At 40.1% G+C, this 27758-nt stretch overlaps 1 protein-coding gene across 5 annotated transcripts in view; it reads right to left on the minus strand.

Moving 5' to 3' along the window:
• Positions 1-27758, minus strand: part of ush2a (Usher syndrome 2A (autosomal recessive, mild)) — a 400820-nt gene that overhangs the window by 321004 nt on the left and 52058 nt on the right. For all 5 annotated transcript variants that reach the window (XM_061879051.1, XM_061879076.1, XM_061879060.1 and 2 more), the window contains exon 5: positions 24197-24365. In XM_061879051.1, coding sequence (XP_061735035.1) covers positions 24197-24365 — 169 coding nt within the window. The remainder of the gene's footprint in view (positions 1-24196; positions 24366-27758) is intronic.

Genomic DNA, 27758 nt, shown 5'->3' on the forward strand with positions numbered 1-27758 from the left:
GTTTAAAGTGTACAAATCCAAACTAAAATATGATTTATTTGTGTGGACTGGAACCCATTATTCCTGTTTACATAGTTTTTTAAATGGGAAAATTTGCTTCACTATATGAATTTGTCTGTCTATCTGTGTTGGCCCTGCGATGAGGTGGCGACTTGTCCCGGGTGTACCTACCCGCCTTCCGCCCGATTGTAGCTGAGATAGGCACCAGCGCCCCCCGTGACCCCAAAGGGAAAAGCGGTAGGAAAGGGATGGATGGATGGATGGATTTAAAAACCCTGTTCACCAACCAATTTAGTTCATAAATGAAGGTTCCACTGTTCTAACACTGTAACTGAGTGCCTGGCGAAAATGTACACTGACATGGTGCAAGCTTAATGTACAGCCTGGCACATCCATTATTTAAGAGGCACTTTTTTTCAACACAGCCTCATTCCACTCAAATACTGTACATCGTAGCTGTGAATAGTCCACTAGCAAAACACTTCCAGCCTTCACAATAACAGTGTTTTATGCAACATCTGGTCTGACTGAGGTAACCAAATGTTAAAGATTGCCACTGCCTGGCACACTCCCTCTAAGGCGGTGTACTCGACCGGCTCTGGGTCACTTGAAAAGACCCAGGACTTCGGTTGCGAGCGGTCGAGCTCCAAACCTCCAATGTCGAGGCAACCGCTTTACGCGTTCCAGCTTCCCCCGCCAGAGCTCATCTGCTTCAACACCGCGGACTGAGTGCTTGCCACGCCCTTTTGTCCCAGCAAGTTGAGAAATGGTCACTTCGCTCTGGGCGTGGTCAGTAACACATCCAACATGTCAGGTCATACGTGGAGACATCACTCCACTTTGTTAAATGACAGCTTTGTCCTAAGAAAGCTAAGACAAAGCTATGTCTCCCCACAGCTTTTAGACAACCTCTTAGTGGTGACGTGGACAGGGCAATAACTCTAACAAAAGTACAAAAGACATTGTTGGCAACTACAGCGAAACCTACATTAGAACAACTCCAACTTTGCAGCCTTACTGTATGCTGTGATAGTGGTTTGACAATATCAGTGCATGGTAAAAGCACTCGAGCCAGAATATCCTCATATTTGTTTTGTTTTTGTTGTGGATTAAATGAAGGAAAAAAGTACTGATAAAGCTTGTGCTTCACTTCATGTTGACGGTATATAATGTGGTTATAACCATAGTACAGTTAAATTTTTTGTTGACAGTAATTCAAGAGGTAGAGCTTAAAGATATTTTTGTAAGGCTCACAACTGATAAATGTTAATGGTAGATTATTGGAATATATGGTATTCTGCGGCGTTAAAAAGAATAATGTATGCTGAACCAAACCGAAAACCGAGACGAACAAAACCATGAAATGCCGACCGTGGACTTTATGAACCATTTTTATCCCTAGAGCTAAGGAGAAGCCAAAACCTGGACATCGTCTTTTGACATTACAGTCCTCAATTTGGGAGGTTCTCGCCTTTTTGGTGAACTGTGGAAACACATAAATACAAGTGGATAAGACGAAAGGAGTGTGCCGCCATTGTTTGTTTAGGATGGGATGGGAAAAGTGCTACAAATTGTAATGAATAAGGCTGCACTTCAAATATAGAAGGACTTTAAGATATTGAAAATAAAATAATCATTCAAACTGTTATTGTTGCTCTTCGTCTGTTTCGCTACACTTTCCCAAATAGATGTAAACCAGGGATGTCTAAAGTGCGGACTGTAGGCCATTTTCAGCCAACAGCTTGTTTTATTTTATTAGCATTAACATAAGCTTATTATACTATAAATCAATTAATTATTAATTAGGTATATTTTATGCATTATTATATACAACACTAATATGATTTGAAACCTACAAAGCAAAGCTTATATAGCTATAACACAGTACGTTAACCTATCTTTACACATCTTTAATGCACAAAATATACCAAAGTGGACCACGCATCCATCAGTTTTTCTGTATACTATTTATATTTTTAATTTACAATATTATTTAGTGGATAATTAGATGCCAGAAGTTTCTCATTTGTTTTATTTTCAAAATGATTAAAACGTGAAACCTCAGCAGTTATGTTTTGTCATTTTGTACCTGCACAGTACCAAACAAAACCTGACTTTAACGAGGAACGTAGCAAACTGTGGATGTTGTAATGTTAAACCCAACCCTAATTAACACATTTATTGTAAAACAAAGCAGACCACCAACATAAACTTTTAAAAGATTGGCAAACACAGCAGTAATAGTACAGTACTGCATTTCCTTATTGTGATTGGCGACACTAAAAATGGCCCTATGTGAATGTGAGTATGTGTTGGCCCTGCAATGAGTTGGCGACTTGTCCAAGGTGTACAGGCCTTCCACCCGAGAGCAGCAGGGATAGGCTCCAGCTCCACCGCAACCCAGAGAGGAACAAGCGGTAGAAAATGGATGAATGGAAGCAGCGTGGGCCCCTGGCATTAACACTATGCAGTTGTTTAGGGCCACAACGACTAGTGGGGCCACATGGTTGCGGTGACAGGTCACTTCAGTAGCTGATCATTAACGTGGTCGCTGTGCTCTGCAGGTGTTTGCTAGTTCCACTTTGACCTCATGAAAACCTTTACTCTTTGTCTCTGCTAAACTTTTATTATTTAAATGTTTTTTGGAATAGTTTTAACGCGGTTTAGCGTCATTGATTGCTAATTTAGCATTGCGTCGAAAGCAATCATCGTGACATACTTATTGCCGTGTTTCTAAAACGACAATGCCATCTGTAACGAGCAAGAAAGTAGCGTTTGAAACAGGACCCCAAGATGCAGCAGACATCAGGCAGGGAGTAAGTAAAAAATAATATTCTTTAATACAACAAAAGAAAATGCATTCACAAGGGAGTGAGAACACATGACTAGAAAAAAAGAAGAAGAAGGCGAGTGCAAACGGAATTGCACAAGACACAAGACTTTTTTTGTGGAAGATACTGTATATAGAATCTAACCCAGTGGTTCTTAACCTGGGTTCGATCGAACCCTAGGGGTTTGGTGAGTCGGGCTCAGAGGTTTGGCGGAGGTCAAAACACACCCGACTCATCATGTAAATAAAAACTTTTCCCTATCGGCATACTACGGATACGGCAACAGCAGAAGTCAGACTGATTTACAGGTGTGTAATTTGTTGTGAGTTTATGCACTGTGTTGGTTTTGTTGTTTGAACAAGGTGATGTTCATGCACGGTTCATTTTGTGCACCAGTCAAAATAACATGGTAACACTTTAGTATGGGGAATATATTCACCAATAATTAGTTGCTTATTAACATGCAAAATAGTTACATATTGGCTCTTAACTAGTCATTATTAAGTACTTATTAATGCTTTATTCGGCATGGGCTTATTATAACCCTAACCCGAACCCTAACCAAATAACTTTAAATTAAGTCTTTGTTACTTAGAATATGTTACCAGAGTGTCCAAAAAAACTCTAAATTAAGTCTTTGTTAATTAGAATATGTTCCCAGAGTGTCCATAAAACTCTAAATTATGTCTTTGTTACTTAGAATATGTTCCCCATACTAAAGTGTTACCAAACACATAGAACTTTGTCTTGAATTTGAAAAAAAAAAGGAGGGTTCGGTGAATGCACATATGAAACTGGTGGGGTTCGGTACCTCCACAACAAGGTTAAGAACCACTGCTCTAACCACAGAAAGCAATGCAGAGCAGTAGGCAAAGCAATAAGCATTAGCAAAGCATAGCAGAGCAGAGAAGTGCAACTGACAATGAGCCGACTAAATAGGCAACCTGGGTGCAGGCCTGTGCCAGTTGCCAATCAGGCAGCAAGTGTGTACGACCGTGCACGACATAAGGAAGTGCCATCCATCCAATACAAAATAAAGGCACAGGACAGGAACTAAAATACCACACACAGAGAAAAAGCTAACATAAGTCCAAAACACTCACAAGGGTGTGACGCTATCTAAATGTATATTGTAGCTGTGTTGTTTGTAAAACAGGGTGTGTGTGATGCGTCAGTGCAGTAGCACTGCGTAGAGGCGCTTGTAGTTAGCGCACGTTGCATTTTGCATGTTGCATGCTGCTACTGTCTGCTTTCAGCTACTGCCACCGGCTAACCCTCCTTACAAAGGGTGAGAAGAGGAGCCGAGCGCGTAAGCCTCCTCTTGCCGGTACACAGCCTCTCCACCATCAAGACTCCTACAGTGCCTCCTCGCGGCCACACACGGTAACTGGGACCTCACGGTCCCAGGCTTAACTGTAGGGGATCTCGGAAAAGCAGAGGGCCCCAGAGGCGAGGTGTGCAGGCCCACCGGTATGTGGACACGCCCTGGCATCCGCCAACCACTGCCCCATCTATGGGACAACTAGTTGTCATCCTCCCCCACCCCCACCCGCTGCCTTGCGGTACCTTTGGGAGAAGGAAAGGCTATGGGAGAAAACCCGGACAGAAAATCAGGAGTGGAGCCCCTGAGGCGACTGGGTGTCATTGCTGACCCCCCGCCGGCAGCTCCTGCAGCCAAGCCGATGCCAGATGTATTGCCTTGCTTTCCTCTGGGGCACATCGACACGGCCGAGAGGGGGATCTTGATGTCTGGGCAACCTAAGATCTCCATACTTTCTGCCCAGGCTTGCGCCACGGAGAGGTCACTCCAGCCTCCCCCCAAAAGGGAGGAAACAACACGGAAGCTGGCAGTCTTAAGTTCCACCCGATTGGCGCCAGCTTCAACGGTGGGAGGAATCATTGACTCAAGAAAGAATTAACTCCCCCCAGGCGCAACCCATCGTCACTACTGACGGACGGATGCCTATGATGATGATGATTGTAGCTGAACCTTTGCCCCAAAGATATAGAAGAACTATTTTATTATAAATGTAATATTTTCAAATGTAGAGCATTAAAAAACTGTTAACCGCTAAATAAGTTTCTATAAATCAACTAAGCCATCCAGACATGAAGTAAAACTCAAATGGTCACTTTTAAAAGCCGCAAATCTTGAAGCGGGATGTGGCGAGAAATTACTGTACTATAATACTCACTAAGCAGCAGTCAGCCCTAGGTTCTGGAGTGTTATACGAATAATATTAAAGTCCGAAATGGGCCCGCAAACAAAATGTTGTTTAGGGCCAAAAAATAAGCTAAAAAAATCCCTGGTCACAAGAGTGCCAGCTTGTGAGCATCCTACATGGGCATCCGTGTCCCTAAAGATGTGCATGACTGTGTATGTGTGTGTGTGTGTGTGTGTGTGTGTGTGTGTGTGTGTGTGTGTGTGTGTGTGTGTGTCAATTATACATACGACTAATCTTCCAACTCATTTCCCTAGTAGCAGGAAAGCCTCGGGCTACACTGCCTCAGCGCAAATTAGCTTTCTGTTTGACCAAAAATCTATGCGCTCCTTGCTTCTGTGCTCTCTCGATCGGAAGCAAGAATATGGAAAACGACAACATCGTCAAAGCAGTAGCGGCTCCCTTTTACATCAAACCCAGGGAAAAAGAAAGATACCTCCGTAAGAGCCACTCCATAACCTTTAATGTGCCACTTTTTCTCTTTTCACAATCTCCAAATCCTGTTTTTGGGAACCGCACTGTGGGGATACTGATAATCCTAATTCTTATAACCCTTACTCTTCTGCCTCCTTTTTCTTGCTTTCTCTGTTTGTCATTTTTGCTTTGTCCTTTCCGTAATTTGCTTACTTCACACCCATGTTATTGTTTTTTTCCAAATTGGTAGCCCACTGTATAAATATATTTTCCTAATTTATCCCTGATTTGTTACTGCTTTATTTCCACAACTTCTCCCGCTGATGCCTCCTCGTGTTTATCTTGCCCTGTCGCTCTGATCTGTTGTTAGCTCTTTAAGAAAGTTGAAAAGGTGTAAGGAGGAAAAAGGTCCAAGTAAAAAAAAAAAAACGCGCCTTTAGGGGATGATGGCAGTCCCAGACAAGTGTCTGCCTCTCAGAGGATGGTTAAGACGCCCAGACAGACACTTTCATGATGACTGATTGAAGACTGGCAAGCACATGAGAGCTCAGGAGAGAATGGGAGTAGAAAAAAGGGAGGTGGGGCAGTGAGGAGTGAGAAGAAGAGACAGGAAGGAGGAAAGTCAGAGAGAGAACCAGAAGAAGGCCCCACTTTAAAAATCTTTAAGCCTGAGCAGTGTGGCTCTTGGGGAGATGTGAGGCAGTTGTCAGGGCTGATGTAAATGAATACTGAAGCGCTTCATCCTCCTTATACGCCACGCGCCCTTCTGAAACACATCCAAGTCTTCTTTGTTAGCACTCATAAACACTTTTTCCTTTCCTCCATCTGTATTGTATGACACACTTTTTTCCTTTACCACTCAATACGGGTAAATTCACAACTTTTTGAAAATGAAGGTAGTTTGTGCATTTTGTAGAGGTGATAACTAATTTGGAATGTTGTTATTTAGAAAAAAGCATTACTACCAACTCTGTCTAAACTCTGAGACTGTACAAGTACAGTACTGTTACCTTCGTTTCCAAGTGCAAATTTGTCATAAATATTGTCAGAAGTTACTGCCTTTTAGAGATATGACTCCTCCAGGCAGCACTCTTCTACCCAATGCAACATTGACATGGAAACAGGACATCCGAACTTTTAGAGAGGGTTCTCTTAATACTTCAAAGGAACTAGGGATGTAACAATAAATTGTACTAATGGTAAGCGCAGTAAAATTCCTGACGGTTAGCATCATTGTTTTAAAAATTAATATTATTCACACCCACTGTTTTGTATTTTGAAAACTGGAAAAGATTAGGCTGACATTGAATGTTTTTTCTGTATAATTTCAAGAACTCCTGGGGGCCTTTCTGAGATTTGTAGGAGAAACTGATTTCCAAATGACTCTGATTGAATCACAAATGAAATGTGGGTGGTTGATAAGCCTTTTGTGTGCTTGTGGGTTGCTATGTCTCTCTAAGGTCATTCAGGAATGCAGCGGTCTGTTGTTTTATGTTGACATCCGTCCGTGGTTTCTTACTTTATGCATTATCATTTGTTTTTTATTCCTTTCTTTCTTTTACTTGTGGGGAGAAACACACAGCATTTGATGTTTGCTAGACAATTAATGTAATTTAAATGTGTCTGGAAACAAATGTTTAAAAAAAGAAAATGAAAAAAAAAAAAGATGGAAAAATTGCGATTGAAAACTGCACTTTGATAAACTTATGGACTGACTGGCGGCAGCTCGCAAGCTTAAAGTCCATCCATCCATTTTCTACTGCTTGTCCCTTTTGGGGTCGCTGGAGCCTATCTCAGCTGCATTCGTGCGGTAGGCGGGGTACACCCTGGACAAGTCGTCACCTCATCGCAGGCTAGCTTAAAGTCTAACGTGAAAACAAGACTCATTAACATCTTTCCCTATTAAAGGCCTACTGAAACCCACTACTACCAACCACGCAGTCTGATAGTTTATATACTGTATCAATGATGAAATATTAACATTGCAACACATGCAAATACGGCCGATTTAGTTGACTAAATTACAATTTTAAATTTCCCGCGGAGTTTCTTGTTGAAAACGTCGCGGAATGATGACGCGTGTGCGTGACGTCTCGAGTTGGAGGGGACATATTAGCGCAGCACCACTTACGGCTAAAAGTGGTCTCTTTTCATCGCGCAATTACACAGTATTCTGGACATCTGTGTTGCTAAATCTTTTGCAATTTGTTCAATTAATAATGGAGAAGTCAAATTAGAAAGATAGCAGTGGGAAGCTTTGGCCTTCAGCCTTACAAACACACGGTGTTTCCTTCTTTAAAATTCCCAGAGGTGAAGCTTTACTATTAATCAGAGCGGTCAAGCGCCTTTCACTGTCAACCGGCAGGTTCCGGTGAGAAAATTGTGGTAAAAAGTCGCCTCTCACTGGAGATCTGCGGAGCTTGCGCCGTCCATGCAGCTGCCGTGACTTCTCTCAGACACTGGCGTCAACACACCCATGGACACACCCCTCTGACTATCAGGTACTATTTAACTCACTAAAACACTAGCAACACAATAGAAAGATAAGGGATTTCCCAGAATTATCCTAGTAAATGTGTCTAAAAACATCTGAATCGCTCACAATGCAATCGCCTTTTTTTTTTTTTACTTTATTTTTCTTTCTTTTTTTTTGAGTCCTTCGCTATCAATATCCTCAGCCACGAATCTTTCATCCTTGCTCAAAATAATGGGGTAATTGTCGTTTTCTTGGTCCGAAATGCTCTTTTTGTTGGAGGCTCCCATTATAAACAATGTGAAGATGTGAGGAGCCCTCACACTGGGGGCGTCATCGTCTGCTACTTCCGGTAAAGGCAGGGCTTTTTTATTAGCGACCAAAAGTTGCAAACTTTATCGTCGATGTTCTCTACTAAATCCTTTCAGCAAAAATATGTCAATGTCGCGAAATGATCAAGTATGACACATATAATGGACCTGCTATCCCCGTTTAAATAAGAAAATCTAATTTCAGTAGGCTTTTAAGAGATGCCTTAACCAATCTAAACTTAAATAAACCCATTGCTGGCTAAGCAACTACTGTCAGCTATTCAATTGTGTCCAAACCCCATTTCCATATGAGTTGGGAAATTGTGTTAGATGTAAATATAAACGGAATACAATGATTTGCAATTCCTTTTCAACCCATATTCAGTTGAATGCACTACAAAGACAAGATATTTGATGTTCAAACTCATAAACTTTATTTTTTTTGTAAATAATAATTAACTTAGAATTCCATGGCTGCAACATGTGCCAAAGTAGTTGGGAAAGGGCATGTTCACCACTGTGTTACATCACCATTTTTTGACAAGACTCAAACGTTTGGGAACTGAGGAAACTAATTGTTGAAGCTTTGAAAGTGGAATTCTTTCTCATTCTTGTTTTATGTAGAGCTTTAGTTGTTCAACAGTCCGGGGTCTCCACTGTCGTATTTTACGCTTCATAATGCGCCACACATTTTCGATAGGAGACAGGTCTGGACTGCAGGCGGGCCAGGAAAATACCCGCACTCTTTTACTACGAAACCACGCTGTTGTAACACGTGGCTTGGCATTGTCTTGCTGAAATAAGCAGGGATGTTCATGATAACGCTGCTTGCATGACAACATATGTCGCTCCAAAACCTGTATGGACCATTCAGCATTAATTGTGCCCTCACAGATGTGTAAGTTACCCATGGCTTGGGCACTAATGCACCCCCATACCATCACAGATGCTGGCTTTTGAACTTTGCGCGTATAACAATCCGAATGGTTATTTTCCTCTTTGTTCCGGAGGACACTACGGCCACGGTTTCCAAATATGATTTGAAATGTGGACTCGTCAGACCACAGAACACTTTGCATCAGCCCATCTTAGATGAGCTCGGGCCCAGCGAAGCCAGCGGTGTTCCTTGGTGTTGTTGATAAATGTGTTTTGCTTTGAATAGCAGAGTTTTAATTTGCACTTACAGATGTAGCATCCAACTGTAGTTACTGACAGTGGTTTTATGAAGTGTTCCTGAGCCCATGTGGTGATATCCTTTACACACTAATGTCGGTTTTTTATGCAGTACCGCCTGAGGGATCAACGGTCCGTAATATCATCGCTTACGTGCAGTGATTTCTCCAGTTTCTCTGAACCTTTTGATGATTTTACGGACCATAGATGGTAAAATCTCTAAATTCCTTGCAATAGCTCGTTGAGAAATGTTGTTCTAAAACTGTTCGACAATTTGCTTACAAATTGGTGACCCTCGCCCCATTCTTGTTTGTGAATTACTTAGCATTTCATGAAAGCTGCTTTTATACCCAATCATGGCACCCACCTGTTCCCAATTAGCCTGCACAACCTGTGGGATGTTCCAAATAAGTGTTTGATGAGTATTTCTCAACTCTATCAGTATTTATTGCCACCTTTCCCAACTTCTTTGTCACGTGTTGCTGGCATCAAATTCTAAAGTTAATGATTTGCAAAAAAAAAAAAAAATGTATCAGTTTGAACATCAAATATGTTGTCTTTGTAGCATATTTAATTTTCCTGAAGGAACTCTCCTGAAGGAATAAATAAAGTACTATCTAATCTAATCTATTTAACTGAATATGGGTTGAAAATTATATGCAAATCATTGTATTCCGTTTATATTTACATCTGACACAATTTCCCAACTCATATGGAAACGGGGTTTGTACATTGAACCTAAAAGTTGTGTTATCTTAGTTCAGAGAGATCGCTCTATAGTGTACAACACGGAGGAGTTTTTACGGCATGTTTAAAGACTGCTGAACAGAGTAGGATGCCACAACACCCACCAGAAATAATAATAATAATATTAGGATTTCATTTGCTACCCACTTTACATTTCAATGAATCTTAAAGAGCAATAGTACAAACCAATATGTAAAAAAATAAAAGCTTAACAATTAAAACAGATAAAATACTATGCCTAAACACTCTGCAAATCATAGGAAACAAACATGCAAAAGCTGTGTCTATTAATTTTAGTTATTCAAAAACAAAAAATTTGAATGTGTGGTTAAATACTTTTAAATCACATCTAATTGCAACTGTATACACCTATTGAAATGAATAGCGCAAGGTTAACTCGGGCTAACCAAGGAAGCACAATATGTCTGCATTCTTCAACTGAATTTCCATTAGATAAACAAGTCTAGGCAGCACGGTGGATAAAGGGTTAGTGCGTCTGCCTCACAATACGAAGGTCCTGAGTAGTCCTGGGTTCAATCCCGGGATCTTTCTGTGTGGAGTTTGCATGTTCTCCCCGTGAGCGCGTGGGTTCCCTCCGGGTACTCCGGCTTCCTCCCACCTCCAAAGACATGCACCTGGGGATAAGTTGATTGGCAACACTAAATTGGCCCTGGTGTATAATGTGAGTGTGAATGTTGTCTGTCTATCTGTGTTGGCCCCGTGATAAGGTGGCGACTTGTCCAGGGTGTACACGCCTTCCGCCCGATTGTAGCTGAGATAGGCACCAGCGCCCCCCGCGGCCCTGAACGGGACAAGCGGTAGAAAATGGATGGATGGATGGATAGATAAACAAGTCTATTAGTAAGCTGTAGGTACATTTTGTTTTGTTCCATGATTGAGTATGTTCTTTAGTGTGTAGTTCATAAAGATAAGCGAGGTTAAATCATCCTTTCCTTGTATAAAAAAAACAGCTTCCTCCGGCAGCTAAGCTCCTCTAAAAGTGAGGAAAAGCAAACCTTGAGTGGAAAGCTTTTAGCGATCTGTAGAGTAGCATTCTGACTCAAGCGCTTCTCCATTTTCACACTCATGCCAAGCCATGGCTCAGTAAACAGTGAGGACCACACTGTTTACTCTAAGCTCACTTGATAGCGGTGAGCTACAAAAGTAAGAGACGGAAGAAAATGCTCACATACAAAACAGGCCAGGTTTGCTGTGCAAAAGACACCACACAATAAGCAAAACATTTTTATAAAAAGAAAAAACGGGGACCTTTAAGAGATCGAATTATGCATTAAATCTTCCAAGTTTGCATTAACGAGAACATATTAAACAGTCTAAAACAAAAATTTGAAATCCAATACAAGATGCTTGGTAAAAATGTGCCTGCAACCAGTAGAGGGACACAAATCTGTCGCTGTGGGCCACAAGAACACTTCTTGATTACTTGTATCCCTTCTTTCCACATGCCGCTCATGACTGTGTGTTCTTTCTTCTCCTCTCAAACATCAGCTCCCCCTACCTCAGACTCTATATACTTTCTTTTCAGCCACCTGAAGCTGTACAACCCAGTGACGGAATGACTGACAAGCCACTCACAGATAAGACAAATACTACCACAGCCAGGGAAGCTGTCAATAAGAGGAGGCAGAGAAGGAGCGAAAGAGTGAGATAAAGGAGGTGAATCACCGATGTTGGAATGAAAGGTCTAGTAAAATAAAGGATTTGAGTGTTGACAAAGCAAAGCTGGGACAAGAAACACACAGAGGCAGTTTGAGTGTACAGGGATAGATAAGTGATATGGAAAGACAATTGTTGATATCAAAGACTACACAGATATAGGGAATGTGCAAATGTTTCAAAATATAAGTTCAAGAATGCATTTAATTTTGTATTTGTTCAACAGGTATCTTCTGCCTGAAAGGAAGTCATATTTGCCTTAAAGTTTATTTTAGAGATATCAATGCATTTTCATTGTTTTTTGTCAACTGCAGGGCTCATAAGCGATTCTTGGGAACTGGTTTTGTCCTTGAATTGTCCTTGTAGCTGTCCTCAAAAACATAAGCAGACAGACCCTGAAGGCCAAAGTGCAATTTCATAATAGCACAAAATGGTCTCACCTTAATGGTATTAAAAATCAACCACTCATCATTATAAACCTAACATAATTTGGGGAATGTTTCAGTTATCCACACGAGACTCTAAAAGGGTGCAAATAAAAGTCCAATGTGATTAGAACCATCCCCACCTCTTCACTTTGGACTCTCCAGGCACATTATCACCTTTCTTGCTCCTCTTCCTTTGATTAACCTTACATTTCTTGTTGTTCACCCTCCATGCCCCTTCTCCCACTATGAACTGTTAGCAGCTCTGATGTACAGCTTTTATTCACTGTATTGTATCAGGATAGTTGCAGCGTGCAGGGTGAAAGATAGGAAGCGAAGGTGAGGAGCGAAAGGAATAAAAAGAGAAAAAGGAAGCGGTGGAGACACATTTGTTCTACTCATCTCAGTGCTAAAAGATACAATTACCTCTCAGAGCATATTATCCATGTTTTATACCAGCCCAGGGCCCCGTCCCTTTCCTCACTGCGCTCACGCCTTGTAAGGCCCATATTTTAACACTAGCTATGACAGTTTATTTAAGAAAAGAAAATTGTCCCCAGGGAGATGGAGGGGGGCGAGAGAGAGACAGAAGGCTAGGGTGGGAGTGTAAAGGAAATGAGAGGCAGAGGGGGAAGGACAAAGAAGGTGGAGGCAAAGAGACAATGAAGGGGTGGTATTTGGAGTTGTAGGGGGCTTTGAAGAGATAGATAGGCAAGGAAAGAGAAAAAGGATAGAACCAAAAAGAGAGGCATATATTGTACAAGGTGGTATGTCAACCTTTTAATAAAGACCATAAGTCTAGGATACTTTCTTTAAACGCAGGAAGCAATGAGAGGGGCTACTCTTAATGATGGACAGTGCAGTTTTTTTTGTGGCATAAATTGCAGTCTGGTCCACCCTGCCAATTACACACCAGTTTACTATTACAAAACAATGCATCAAAAGAACTGCTATCTAGAAATTAATGGTAGTAGTCAACAAAAATACATCCAAAAAGTTACACTACCAATTTAAACGACTGCATCCATGTGCTATGGAATAACTTCATCCATCCATCCATCCATTTCCTGTCGCTTATTCCCTTTCGGGTTGCGGGGGGCGCTGGTGCCTATCTCAGCTGCAATCGGGCGGAAGGCGGTGTACACCCTGGACAAGTCGCCACCTCATCGCAGGGCCAACACAGATAGACAGACAACATTCACACTCACATAGGGCCAATTTAGTGTTGCCAATCAACCTATCCCCAGGTGCATGTCTTTGGAGGTGGGAGGAAGCCGGAGTACCCGGAGGCAACCCACGCAATCACTGGGAGAACTCTCAAACTCCACACAGAAAGATCTCGAGCCCGGGATTGAACCCAGGACTACTCAGGACCTTCGTATTGTGAGGCACACGCACTAACCCCTCGTCCACTATGCTGCCCAAGGAATAACTATCCATCCATCCATTTTCTACCGCTTATTCCCTTTGGGGTCGCTGGGGGTGCTGGCGCCTATCTCAGCTACAATCGGGCGGAAGGCGGTGTACACCCTGGACAAGTCGCCACCTCATCGCAGGGCTAACACAGATAGACAGACAACATTCACACTCACATTCACACATTAGGGCCAATTTAGTGTTGCCAATCAAACTATCCCCAGGTGCATGTCTTTGGAGGTGGGAGGAAGCCGGAGTACCCGGAGGCAACCCACGCAATCACTGGGAGAACTTGCAAACTCCACACAGAAAGATCCCGAGCCCGGGATTGAACCAAGGACTTCTCAGGACCTTCGTATTGTGAGGCAGACGCACTAACCCCTCGTCCACCATGCTGCCCAAGGAATAACTAATCATCCTTAATTGTTTAGTTAAGTAATCTTAATCATCGGCTGACCCCTGCCCTCCCTGAAAGATTTACATAACTCCTATTGCCTCAAGAAAGCAAAAAACATCACCAAAGACAGCACACAACCTGGCTTCCACCTGTTCGACCTGCTACCATCGGGCAAGCGCTACAGGTGCATCAGAGCCAGAACAAACAGGCTCAGAGACAGCTTCTTTCCCAAAGCTGTGACCATCTTGAACTCTAACTTATAATAATAATAATTCACCCCTATACAATATCCTACCCTAATACCCTAATGTGCAATACTACCCTTCGAGTGCAATACGTCCAACACTGATTGTTATTTATCACTTCGTTACTTTTGTCTTGTTCTGTATATTGTACAGTATTTTGTATTTCTATAGTGTTTAGTATAATGTACAGGATTGCTTATTATTTTTATTGGATAATTGTCTGTTTATTTCAATTGTTAATTTTTCCCTTATACCTCTTCTGTTATTTATTTTTATCCCATATTTGTTCTCACCACCGCACCTTAAATTGGAGTCCTTAATCTTGTTATATGCAAATATAATGACAATAAAGTCCATTCTATTCTATTCTATTAATGATGAAATTAAAGATAGCAACAGAATTTCGCACAGAACAGTAATCTATTTGTGGTGGTAGGAGCATTGCTGCAGTGTCAATATGATGTTGTCATAAGGTTTGCACAATTGGCTATGACTTTATATGTTTATATCTGTCAGTAGACTTGATATGCAAGCGCTAAAAACTACAACATGGCTGACAGGTAGAAGACAGTCGAAGTGGAGGAACGTAAATAAAACCGCCTACAAAACGGTGCATCCTGAAGGGACAGTCATAAAGTGCTTTGAAAATGGTCTGTAAAACATAATCTATGCAACATTTTGACCAAAGAACCACCATTACATGCTAAGTAGACCACAAAGAAGTGTTTCTAAGTGTAGAAAAAAATCATAATAACCCCAAAGTAAATAAAAAGTTATGTATCGAGGGGCGGCGTGGCGTAGTGGGTAGAGCGGCCGGGCCAGAAACCTGAGGGTTGCAGGTTCGCTTCCCACCTATTGACATCCAAATCGCTGCCGTTGTGTCCTTGGGCAGGACACTTCACCCATGCCCCCGGTGCCACTCACACTGGTGAATGAATGATGAATGAATGATTGGTGGTGGTCGGAGGGGCCGTAGGCGCAAACTGGCAGCCACGCTTCCGTCAGTCTACCCCAGGGCAGCTGTGGCTACAGATGTAGCTTACCACCACCAGGTGTGAATGAATGATGGGTTGCCACTTCTCTGTGAGCGCTTTGAGTACCTAACAATAGAAAAGCGCGATATAAATCTAATCCATTATTATTATTATAATTCTTTAATAAAATCCTTACTATAAAATTGATTTATTTTAAATTCCGTATTGATCAGAGTATAAGATTTAGTCCCTTGAAAATAGTATGAAGTCCTCATAATCATCATGTATAAATGTATGCTTGGAAACCAACAGGCGGCGTTAAACAATTAATCCCCAGGCGAGTCGGGGCTTTTCTTTCTCACTGACACACACCAGTGACCTACAGAGCTGCAGCAGTGACACAGAGCCACACTGCACAAATGTGTCTCAAAGTAGGAGAAGTTAGCAAACAACATTGATGGCATTAACATTAATGATTACTATAGAAAAATCTAGCAAATAAAAAAACAAACAAAAAAAATTATTTCAGCTGTTATTTTATCGGTCTTGAAAAAAATAACTAATGGTCTAGGTTTTCTTTTTTGTTTTAGGAAACATTTTTTGAAATGGGTCTTCGACAGGTTAATAGGGTCAATGTGACATACTGTATGTATATGTGTCACAACCTCATTAAACTCTGTAAAATGATTAACCTAATAGCGTTTGTAAAATAAATCAAATTACATATACACATGCTGCTTTCTACCTTAGCAAAATCCTGCTACAATGTTCAAATGAGTCACAGATTAGAGTCTTTGAAGTGAACTATCACTACACTACTCTTTCGACATCCCCCCTTCCTCTCTCAGTCCCCTCCCGGCTACCTTTTCCTCCGCTACTCTGTACATTGTTATCATAATCAGATGAGACAACTACCTTGGGAGCAGCAGCCTCCCTGAAGCACCTTGCTCCTGGCCCCGTGTGCGCACATGTGATTGTGTGTGTGTGTGTGTGTGTGTGTATTGCTCCCGGCACTTGGAAACCCCGATTGCTTTCGACTGTCTTTTTTGGTGTTTTGATCTTTTCAAACAGACAGATGACTGGTGCATGTGCGTGTATGGGAATGTTTCTAAATTACCCATTGCCTTCATAGGGAAATATCAGTATCGTAGCTGACACACCCCTACAAATGATCACTGAACTGCGAGTTGCTGTTTGAGTGTATCTATGTGTGTGAGAGAGGATATGTGTGTGCGCCAAGCATGAGAATGGCAGTATGCGAATGGTGTTTGAATGTCAAAGATGATTATGTTACTGCTCGGAATGGTCAAAGCAGATCACATCACCACACCATTAAACAAAAGGCAGACTGATTCACAGGAATACACACACCATTTTCAAACACCTCCAAGTAATACCACACTTGCAGCAAATTGGCTACAAGGGTTATATTATCGCAAGCCCTAGTATACTTTCATAACTAGAGGTGGGAATCTTCGGCCACCTCACGATTCAATAACGATTAAGATTAGGGAGCTAAGAATTTATTAAAAAAATGATTATTGATCCATCTTTAATAAATGCATATTGATGCAGTTTCACATTTTGTTTCATGAAGTAGGCGTTTATCCCCTGCAACTTTTAAAAACAGTTTATTTGTAATAAGAAATTCCAATCACATGTGTTAAATTTATGGAAATGTGTGCTAAACTGGAACAAAAAGGACTATAACAAAAGGAGCTGGTCGGATATCTCGGTGAAGTGGCTCGCTGCAGTCAGCTAAATTTTACAACTGTCAACATTACTTTATTTACGATACATAAATCGATTATTGACATTTACTAATCAATTTTATAATCGTCCATGTCCGAATTGTGATGCATCTAAAAATCGATTTCCTCCACCTCTATTCATAACACATGCATAGGCCTTATAGCTACTGTATGCAGAAACTTGATGCCATCCGGTATTTGAAATATCGAGATTACATATGATTGAGTGTTACATTTATCTGACAACACCCTAATATGTGACGCATTGGACAAAATATTTTTATCTGTCTGTCTGTCTGTCTGTCTGTCTGTCTGTCGGCTCTGCCAGAGTGCAGCCGGGATAGATTCCAGCCCCCACCCCCCCACCCCCTTGCCCCGCCGCGACGACAAGAGGGACAAGCGGTATTAGATGGATGGATAGATGGATAATAGAGTTAAACACTGGTAACTATTAGTTGACTGTGTGTATAACACATATAAAACATGCAATCCAATACAAACATGAGCAAGCCTTAAAAAGTGTTAAAAAAACTGTAAAAGGTATGCAAGTAGCGACATAGTACCAATGTTTACTCCGACAGCAGCCTTGATCTTATTCAGACACGATACAAGAGAAAGCCTGTCCAACAGTGCAATCTGTAAAACGATACTCTTTAACCAAGCACCAACACATTCAGGGAGTCATTTACAGACTTAAAAAGTTCTTCTTCACTGGTTGCCATTTGAGAATGGTCAGAGCTAAAGAAAGACTGTTTGTTCTTTAAATTTCCTTTTACAAAATCCTAATGGCTTTGATATTTGTAGCCATCATATTCACTTAGCATGCGTGCCAGTACAGCAGGATTTGACAATGAGAGTAAAACACAGTATTCAACTATTTATTTTGAGGGGCAAACATCAGAGCATTCTTCAAAGTGAGATTTGATAGGAGACGAACGTACTAATAAATGTTCTGAACTAGGGCTGGGAGATATGGCCTTTTATTAATATCTCGATATGTTTAGGCCATGTCACGATATACGATATATATCTCGATATTTTGCCTTACCCTTGAATTAACACTTGTTGCATATAATCACACCAGTAGGATGATTCTGTGTCTACATGAAAACATTATTGTTCACACTGTATTAATATATGCTAATTTCAAACTTTCATGTAGAGAGGGAAACCACAACTAAATCAATTTACTAAAACTGTATTTATCAAACAGTAATCAAGCATTGGCACAAAAATGTATGTCATTTCCAAAACAGAAGGGGCAATATTGTCAGACATTTTAAAACAAGCTACTAGTGCACTTTTGTGAATGATGTCACTAAGATGATTTATCAAAACAACACTAAATTAAAGTGCACTTTTTGTACAGAACCCCACAATCCATCCATCCATTTTTACCGCTTATTCCCTTTTGGGATCACGGGGGGCGCTGGTGCCTATTTCAGCTACAATCGGGTACCACTACATTAGTTTAAAACAAATAAAGTGCACTTTTGTGCATGATGTCGCACAAGATATTTCAATAACTGTCAAATAAAAATTAGCTGCATAATAGGAAATCAAATAGTTTATGTCCTTCGCTATGTGGTAGGTTCCTGCGGACGTTATCTCTTTCTGTTGTTGACAACTTTTTTTCATACAATGTTGATGTGGAAATGGTTGCTTGGGCATTTTGTGGGTGTGGCACCGGCCAGAGATGTTGACATGGGGAGTTTCAAACACTATTTATTCTCTAGCGGGTGACTTTTCAAATGATGCTACACATTAGCAGTGGTGCTACTTTTTGTAGCAACGCTTTTGCCGCATACTTGTTCACCATCTACCCGCTTGAAGCCAAACCACTGCCCTTGCGAAGGAATTCCTGCTGTTTTTCTGGGGAATTAATTATTCCTTCATTTGTTACCAGATTCGCACTTTATTTCTCTTGTATTACCACTAGCACCACAGCTAACGTTACTATGCCGCTACCTGTCTGCTCCACGAGGGTGTATGACCTTGCACCCGTGACAGAATGTGACGTATGTAAGAACATGCGGTTGTTTTATGTCTCTGTGAGAAAGAGACAAGAAAGAGTGAGAAACGCATGTAGTGTGCCCGCAGCTAAAAGCAACTGCGTAAGAATGTATACCCGAATATCACGATTTAGTAATTTTTTATATCGCACACAAACAAACCTATATCGAGTATATTCGATGTATCGCCCAGCCCTATTCTGAACTCTTGTTTCCTGTATTAAACAGAATATTGCAGCACAGAAGAGTTGTGCCATAGCAGAGGTTTGCACAGATTAGGGATTTTAGAATCAGGGATTTTGGCTTCTGATTCCGATCATCCATAAATTATCACTTATTTCCTCTGTTGTTTCTAGCTAGTTAAGCAGCTATCTTAAGTGTAAGCATGTCTGCTCCTGCTTGCTATGTTGTTTATGTTTTATTCTACATGTAAAACACTTGTGGTTTACATACAAACCCCGTTTCCATATGAGTTGGGAAATTGTGTTAGATGTAAATATAAACGGAATACAATGATTTGCAAATCCTTTTCAACCCATATTAAGTTGAATACACTACAAAGACAAGATATTTGATGTTCAAACTCATAAACATTTTTTTTTGGCAAATAATAATTAACTTACAATTTCATGGCTGCAAGACTTTTCAAAATAGTTGGGGAAAGGGCATGTTCACCACTGTGTAACATTGCATTTTCTTTTAACAACACTCAATAAACGTTTGGGAGCTGAGGAAACTAATTGTTGAAGCTTTAAAAGTGGAATTCTTTACCATTCTTGCTTGATGTACAGCTAAAGTTGTTCAACAGTCCGGGGTCTTGTTGTCGTATTTTACACTTTATAATGCACCACACATTTTTGATGGGAGACATGTCTGGACTGCAGGCGGGCCAGGAAAGTACCCGTACTCTTTTTTTACGAAGCCACACTGTTGTAACACTTGTCTTGCTGAAATAAGCAGGGGCGTCCATGATAACGTTGCTTGGAGGACAACATATGTTGCTCCAAAACCTGTATGGACCATTCAGCATTAATGGTGCCTTCACAGATGTGTAATTTACCCATGCCTTGGACACTAATACACCCCCATACCATCACAGATGCTGGCTTTTGAACTTTGCGCCTATAACAATTATCAGTTTGAACATCAAATATGTTGTTTTTGTAGCATATTCAACTGAATATGGGTTGAAAAGGATTTGCAAATCATTGTATTCCGTTTATATTTACATCTAACACAATTTCCCAACTCATATGGAAACGGGGTTTGTAACATGTAATGGTTCCTTTGGCAAATTTTTGCATAGATAATGTTTTACAGACCATATTTAAGCCGCTTTCTGACCATCTCTTCAGGAGGTACCGTTTTGTGGGTAGTCTTATTTATATGCTTTTTCTTCTACTGCGTCTTCTCCCCATTGGCCATGTTGAAATTTTTAGCGCATCCATATTGAGTCTATTGACAGATATAAGTTTGAATTATACACTACTGTGTATTAGAAATGGCAACAGCGGAGAATGCATGTGCATGTAGAACCAGTCTGCCACACAACAAGAGAATAGAGAAAAAAACCCAGCTTATTGACTATAGCATTGGACAACAATGTGGACTTGCGCAAAGCTCTTGGGGTAAATTTCTACCATGTATGGATATCTGCTGACGACACTTTGGAAAAGCGTCACAAATTGGGCATATTGCAAACGGTTGGTTGGGAGGAAGTATGAAGGAAGAAAGGTTGTTCCGCTTTATGCTTCTATAGTTTTGATATAAAATTTTCGGGACTGCAGAACTCAAATACACAAAAACGATTACCAATAGGTTGGAAAGGTTGGTTTTACATAATAGGTCCACCTATATTAAGAAATGCGGTTTATTTGCTAGAATGGAGGTGAGTGTTATTCACTTAGGGGAGCGGCTCCATCCGCACTGTATATGGAGACACACAATTACCTGCTGTCTTATCAGCTAGGGGATTAATCTATATTATAGTTGCAATTATCAATAATTCCTTACAGCAAAGACCAAATTATCAATAACAACAGAGTCTTGCCTTGTTTTCCAGTCAATTGCTAATTAACAGTGGTCATCCTGACCTGCACTGTCCAGCCCTACACATGCTGGGCTCAAACTATTGTCCAAAAAACCCCAATGACAGACATTTTTTCAAGCAGTGCTAGCCAATGAGTAAAAAGACATGGACTGTTGAGTTGAGTTTGTTTCGAACATGCAAGCATACTACATGATACATCCCAATTTCCAGTTTTTCTTTTCAACATGTTCGAAAAGGAGTAGGAAGAGGCAGAACTTATTTAATCTTACCCCTTTTCTTTTGCATAACAGTTGCTAAAAGGTTTGTTCATTTCCTGTTCTCAATTTAGTCACAATATACTCCATAAGTTATCACAATAAACATAAAAAAATAAATAACACTCGGTGAAGTAAGTTACATTTCATATAGTGAGATGAGTAAGATTATTTTGAAAATGAATAGATGGATGAAATAAATTCAAAAATGTTTGTCATGGTTGTTTTTCTTCTTTGTACTTTGTAAAGCCTTTAAGTTTGAAGAGTTTCTTGACGTGGATCATATTAGTACATTGTTTGATTACTTTGCTTAATTCATTCCGTAATTTAATCCCACATACAGATATACTGAAGGTCTTAAGTGTTGTATGTGCATACAAATGTTTTATAAATAAATAAATTAATTAAATTAAAATTAAATTACATTTTTCTTTAAGATTATATTCCTCCTCATTTTTGGAGAAGAATTGTTGTATATTCTTGGGTAGCAGGTTATAGTTTGCTTTGTGTATAATTTTAGCTGTTTGCAAATTCACTATGTTGTGGAATTTCAGTATTTTTGATTTAATAAATAAGAGGTTTGTGTGTTCTCTATATCCAACATTATGTATTATTCTAACTGATCTTTTCTGTAACACAGTTAATGAATGAAGTGTACTTTTGTAGTTATTTTCCCACATTTCTACACAAGAACTCAGATATGGTAACACTAGCGAGCAGTAGAGAATATGAAGTGATTTTTGTTCTAGAACATGTTTTGCTTTATTCATTATTGACGTGTTTCTTGCTACTTTATGTTTTATATTTTTTACATGAGATTTCCAGTTAAATGTATCATCAATCATTACACCTAAAAACTTGGTTTAATTTACTCTTTCAATTTCTATTCCATCTATTTGTATTTGACTTTCTCTTCTACTGTTACCAAATAGCAATATTTTAGTTTTACTGAGACTCAAAGATAGTCTGTTTTTGTCAAACCATCTTTTCAATTTGTTCAATTCTTCTGTTATTATTTGTATTAGCTTCTGTGTGTTCTCTCCTGAACAAAACGCTGTTGTATCATCTGCAAGTAATATTAACTTTAAATCTTTTGTAACCTTACAAATGTCATTGAATAATTTTGGTCCTAGTATTGATCCCTGAAGTACCCCACAGGATATATTTAGCGTTGTAGATGTATATTCGCCTAGCTTCTTGTATTGTTTTCAGTTTGTTAAATAACTTCTTATCCAGTTTAAGACCAACCCTCTGATGCCAAATCGTTCTAGTTTTTTGATTAAAATATTGTGATTAATTGTGTCAAATGATTTAGTTAGATCCATAAACACTGCTGCCGCACATTTTTTACTATCTATTGCATTGGTAATTTCTTCTGTAATTTCAATTAAAGCCATCAAAGTTGAAACATTAGCTCTGTATACATTTTGGTTCTCATCGAGTATTCCAATTTTGTTTGTGAAACTCTCTAATCTACTATTGAACAGTTTTTCAATGATTTTAGAAAATTGTGGAAGTAAAGCAACAGGTCTATAATTTGTAAATTGCTGTTTGTCTCCAGTCTTATAAATTGGTGCAACTTTAGCTATTTTCATTTTGTTTGGGAATTTATCTGTTTGAAATGATAGGTTACTAATATAAATTAACGGTCCTGAGATCTTTACAATAACCCTTTTTTTTGTTTCCATACCAATTCCATTCCAATCAGTTGAAGTCTTAAATTTGCATTTTTTCACGATTATAACTATTTCCTCCTGTGTCACATTGCTGAGGTACATGGAGTTGGGATTTTGCTCAATGGTATCATTATAGTCCTCAATTGAAACTGGGTCTGGAATCCTTTCTTCCAATTTTGGTCTTTTTTAATTTATCTCATTGTTTTTTCCACTTTTCCAAAGTCATGGACTAGTTTTTGTAGTATCCCTGCTTGATTCCCATCATGTCCTGTGTCCAACCTCAAATCTTGTTCCCCCTTGTGTCCTGTGTCAACTGACACTGAACGTTTCGTGATTTCAATTTTTCTTTTAGCTTTTGGCATCGCGGCAGGTCGCTGACGTCAGTGCCTCTTGTGTCTTAAACGGCAGTTGCTTCTTTAGCGACTTGCGGCACTTTTAACTTGTTTGTTTCAACAATATCGTACCTTGCGCTGTTCAGAGATCAATTTGAGGTGTCAGCCTGTCAATTAATATCACTCTGCGTCGTCGGAAGCACTTTAAAACAACTATAAACTCAACGTAGCTTTTGGTTTCCAGACTAACGCTTTGAATTGCGGTAAGGTGCCATTGGCTTGAGGCTAACGGCTCTTCCAACTCGCCTTATTTCTGTGCATCAGTGCCTCTCAACTGACCAACATCAGGTCGATGATGCCAGGTGACTATGCTGTGGCTGTGATCGCAAATCAGTGGTCAAAATCTTCAGACTCAACAAAAATTCCGGTAGCAGAAGCGGAGCCTTTTTCTTTGCGTCCTTTCTCATTGAGAGGAAGTGAAATAAAAAATTAAAATAAATAAAAAATACAAATAAAAACACCGAGGGCTGTTCACTCGTTGTCCAGCTTAGCTTACACGGTGTTGGGAAGTGAGGTTTACACAATGTACTGTTGCAGAGCCTCTCTAGCTGGCATCTGAAACACAAACGACTGCCTAACTAGTGCCTTGTAAAACAACCTGGAAAATTTGGCTAATCATTTGTTTAAAATTTACTTGAAATTAAAAAGGTATCAAACTACTCATGTATATGAAAACCACACATTGATTCACAGAGGACTACAGTCAGAACAACATAAAAATAAATTCAATTGTAAGTGTCTGGCTGTGTGTATTACCTGTAAAACAAGGTGTGTCCACCTGCCCAACACAAGTCGTCCGTCTGTTTTGAACCTGATCGTCTGAGGAGCTAAACTTCTGGACTGATTGTACCGCAAACTGACAAACTGTTCAGACACGGTCAATGAAAAAACTAATTGCTCTCTTGAGCTCTTCTCCAGCAGCATCCTGAGAAAAAAAAAGACAAACATTTTAGTATTGTGAACAAAATGAGATGAACTAGTAGGCATTTGAGGTATGTTTCTCAGCTATAAGAGTTGAGTCCAAAAGCTCATGGAGTCGAGCACTACACTAGATACCGTCTCTCTTTCTGACATTTATACATGCAATATTAATATTTTACACGGCTGCTAGGTTTCTGGAGCTACACAGGTTGCAGACTCACACAAGCGAACACCCGCCGAGTGTCATGTTAACCACCATCAGTGACATTTTATGGGAAATTATGGCTTTTATGAACCCAGAGACGCCCTCAATATAAATCAGTGATGGATGAATGAGAGAAGAGCATCTGTATGAAATGTCGGCACATGTATGTCTTTTTCAAAAAGGAAGTAACAGAAACAGCAGAGTCACAAATACTTTGTCAAAAGAGGTTTATTTTGGTGTTTATACTATACATATAGGTGCACTATTTCAGGAAATTTGCCACAGGTGCAGAGCAACGTGATGGTTTAGGAGCAGATGTGGTGTTAACAACTTACAGCATTATACAATTAGTCTTTCTTGATTCTGCGACATGAGATCTCATGGCTATACAAGACACAAACATGACTGTCCCCAATGCACAAAGCAAGGTTTGAAAGGGCCAGTATGGAATTACTAAAGACCACCAATGACTGAATGATTCAGTAAGCGAACTGATTAAATGCCTCGACACTACCTACAGCCCTAAAATCAAGGTGAACCAAAACTTGGTAATATACAGTAGTGGTTGGAGTGAGCCCGTTACTATAAAAACAATGCTTCTTAGTAAGACAATGATTGGATGAGGGGGAGGATGTAAAATCACAGCGATCCAGAGACAAAAAAAAAGCGAGAGGAGATGGACAAGGGTGAGAATAGAGACCTCTTTTCATCTATATTCTTTGATGGCGGCCATGGTTGACTACAAAAGAATGATGGTGGCTGACAACACCATCAGAAAGAGAAAGAGAGAATATGAGAGGGAAAGGTGCAGGTGCCATGTGTGGACAACACTTGTCTATCGTTAGAATCTACAGACAGAGAACTTCACGAGTAGTCTCAACATGAAACATTAAAAGGAGATGTATTACTTTGATTTGATTAAATCAAACTTAAAAGAGAGCTGATGTTAAAAATCAAAATACTTCTAATGACAACATGCAACCAGTTTAATACTATCAACACAATGTCTTACATTTAAGGTGCTGTATTAGGGCTGGGCGATATGGCCTTTTTTAATATCTTGATATTTCTAGGCCACATCGCAATACACGATATATATCTCGATATTTGGCCTTAGCCTTGCATGAACACTTGATGCATATACAGTAATCACAGCAGTATGATGATTCTATGTGTCTACATTAAAACATCCTTGTTCATAATGCATTAATATATGCTTATTTTAAACTTTCATGCAGAGAGGGAAACCCCAATTAAGTCAATTGACCAAAACTGTATTTATTAAAGCAGTGACACAAACATTTATGTCATTTCCAAAACAGAAAGTGCAAGGTTGTCAGAGACATTTTACCTTTTACTTTTTTCTCTCAATTGATCTCAACTCTGTACACTGCTGCTGGAATTTAAATTTTCCTGAAGGAACTCTCCTGAAGGAATCAATAAAGTACTATCTATCTATCTATCTATCCATCTATCTAAAACAAGCTGTTAGTGCACTTTTGTGCAAGATGTCACTAAGATGACATATCAAAACAACACTATCATTAAAGTGAACTTTTTATACAGAACATCACTACAGTAGTTTAAAACAAATAAAGTGCACTTTTGTGCATGATTTTGTGAGCGTATGGCACCGAATGGAGATGTTAACTTGCGTAGTAAAAACTCTTCATTCTCTAGCAGGTGACTTTTCAAATGATGCTACATATTAGCAGTAATGCTACTTTTGGTAGAAACGCTTTAGCCCCACACTTGACAAATTACGGTTGTTTATTCGACATATTATCGCTTGAAGCCAAACCACTGCCAGACGATGGACCCCGTGCTGTTTTTCTTGGGAATTAATTATTCCTTCATTTGTTACCGGATTAGCACCTTCTTTTTCTCGTATTACCGCTAGCACCACAGCTAACGTAACCCATGCTGCTACCTCTCTACTCCGTGAGGGGGAATAAGTATGTGACGTATGACGTGACAGTATGTGACGTATGACGTGACAGTATGTGCTGTATGTAAGAAGGTGCGCTTGTCTGTGAGAAGGAGAGACAACAGAGTGAGAAGAGCCTGTAGTGTAATGCCCGCAGCTGAAAGCAACTGCCTGAGAACATATACTCGAATATCACGATACAGTCATTTTCTATATCGCACAGAGACAAACCTGCAATATATCGAGTATATCGATATATTGCCCAGCCCTATGCTGTATGCTAATTCATCAAAGTTGTATTTTTTCAAACAAAAAATATAAAAATAATGCTACGAGCTTGTTTGTGTTAAAAAAATAGTGTTTCAGCAGAACATATATATTTTTCACAAGACCATATTTTTCAGAATTCTTAAATATATTGACTAAAAATTGCTCGTCAACCATAGAAGTTTGTGTGGCGTTAAGGCTTGTCACTAACCGCTGTCTTGTCTACGCATACATACTGTACATACAGCAGTCCCAAAGATGCAACTAACAATTTGCAGTCATGTTGTTACAATAGGCCTTAGTCGTCCAAGGCACAGCCCGGGAGCCAACTATTTGCTTTATCACTTATAACACAAAAGCTAAGATAGAGTATTACAATATTGAATATTGTAATATAGACTGAATTGGTTTGGCCTTCACGGTGGGGCTTCACGGTGGCAGAGGGGTTAGTGCGTCTGCCTCACAATACGAAGGTCCTGCAGTCCTGGGTTCAAATCCAGGCTCGGGATCTTTCTGTGTGGAGTTTGCATGTTCTCCCCGTGAATGCGTGGGTTCCCTCCGGGTACTCCGGCTTCCTCCCACTTCCAAAGACATGCACCTGGGGATAGGTTGATTGGCAACACTAAATTGGCCCTAGTGTGTGAATGTGAGTGTGAATGTTGTCTGTCTATCTGTGTTGGCCCTGCGATGAGGTGGCGACTTGTCCAGGGTGTACCCTGCCTTCCGCCCGATTGTAGCTGAGATAGGCACCAGCACCCCCCGTGACCCCGAAAGGGAATAAGCGGTAGAAAATGGATGGATGGTTTGGCCTTGTTTAATGCATGAAATGCATCAAAGTGGCTGTCCGCATTCTTAATTTTTGAGTATGCAACACTCGGTAGAAAAAGTTTTGACACCAATGCCATAGGCTACATATTCAATGATAGCGAATGTTAGCTAGCCAAATCACTATCATTAGTCAAAAACACACAGGGCTAATGTGCGTATTCGTACATCCG

The sequence above is a fragment of the Nerophis ophidion genome, linkage group LG02 (assembly GCF_033978795.1).
Source record: "Nerophis ophidion isolate RoL-2023_Sa linkage group LG02, RoL_Noph_v1.0, whole genome shotgun sequence".
NCBI classification, from domain to species: domain Eukaryota; kingdom Metazoa; phylum Chordata; class Actinopteri; order Syngnathiformes; family Syngnathidae; genus Nerophis; species Nerophis ophidion.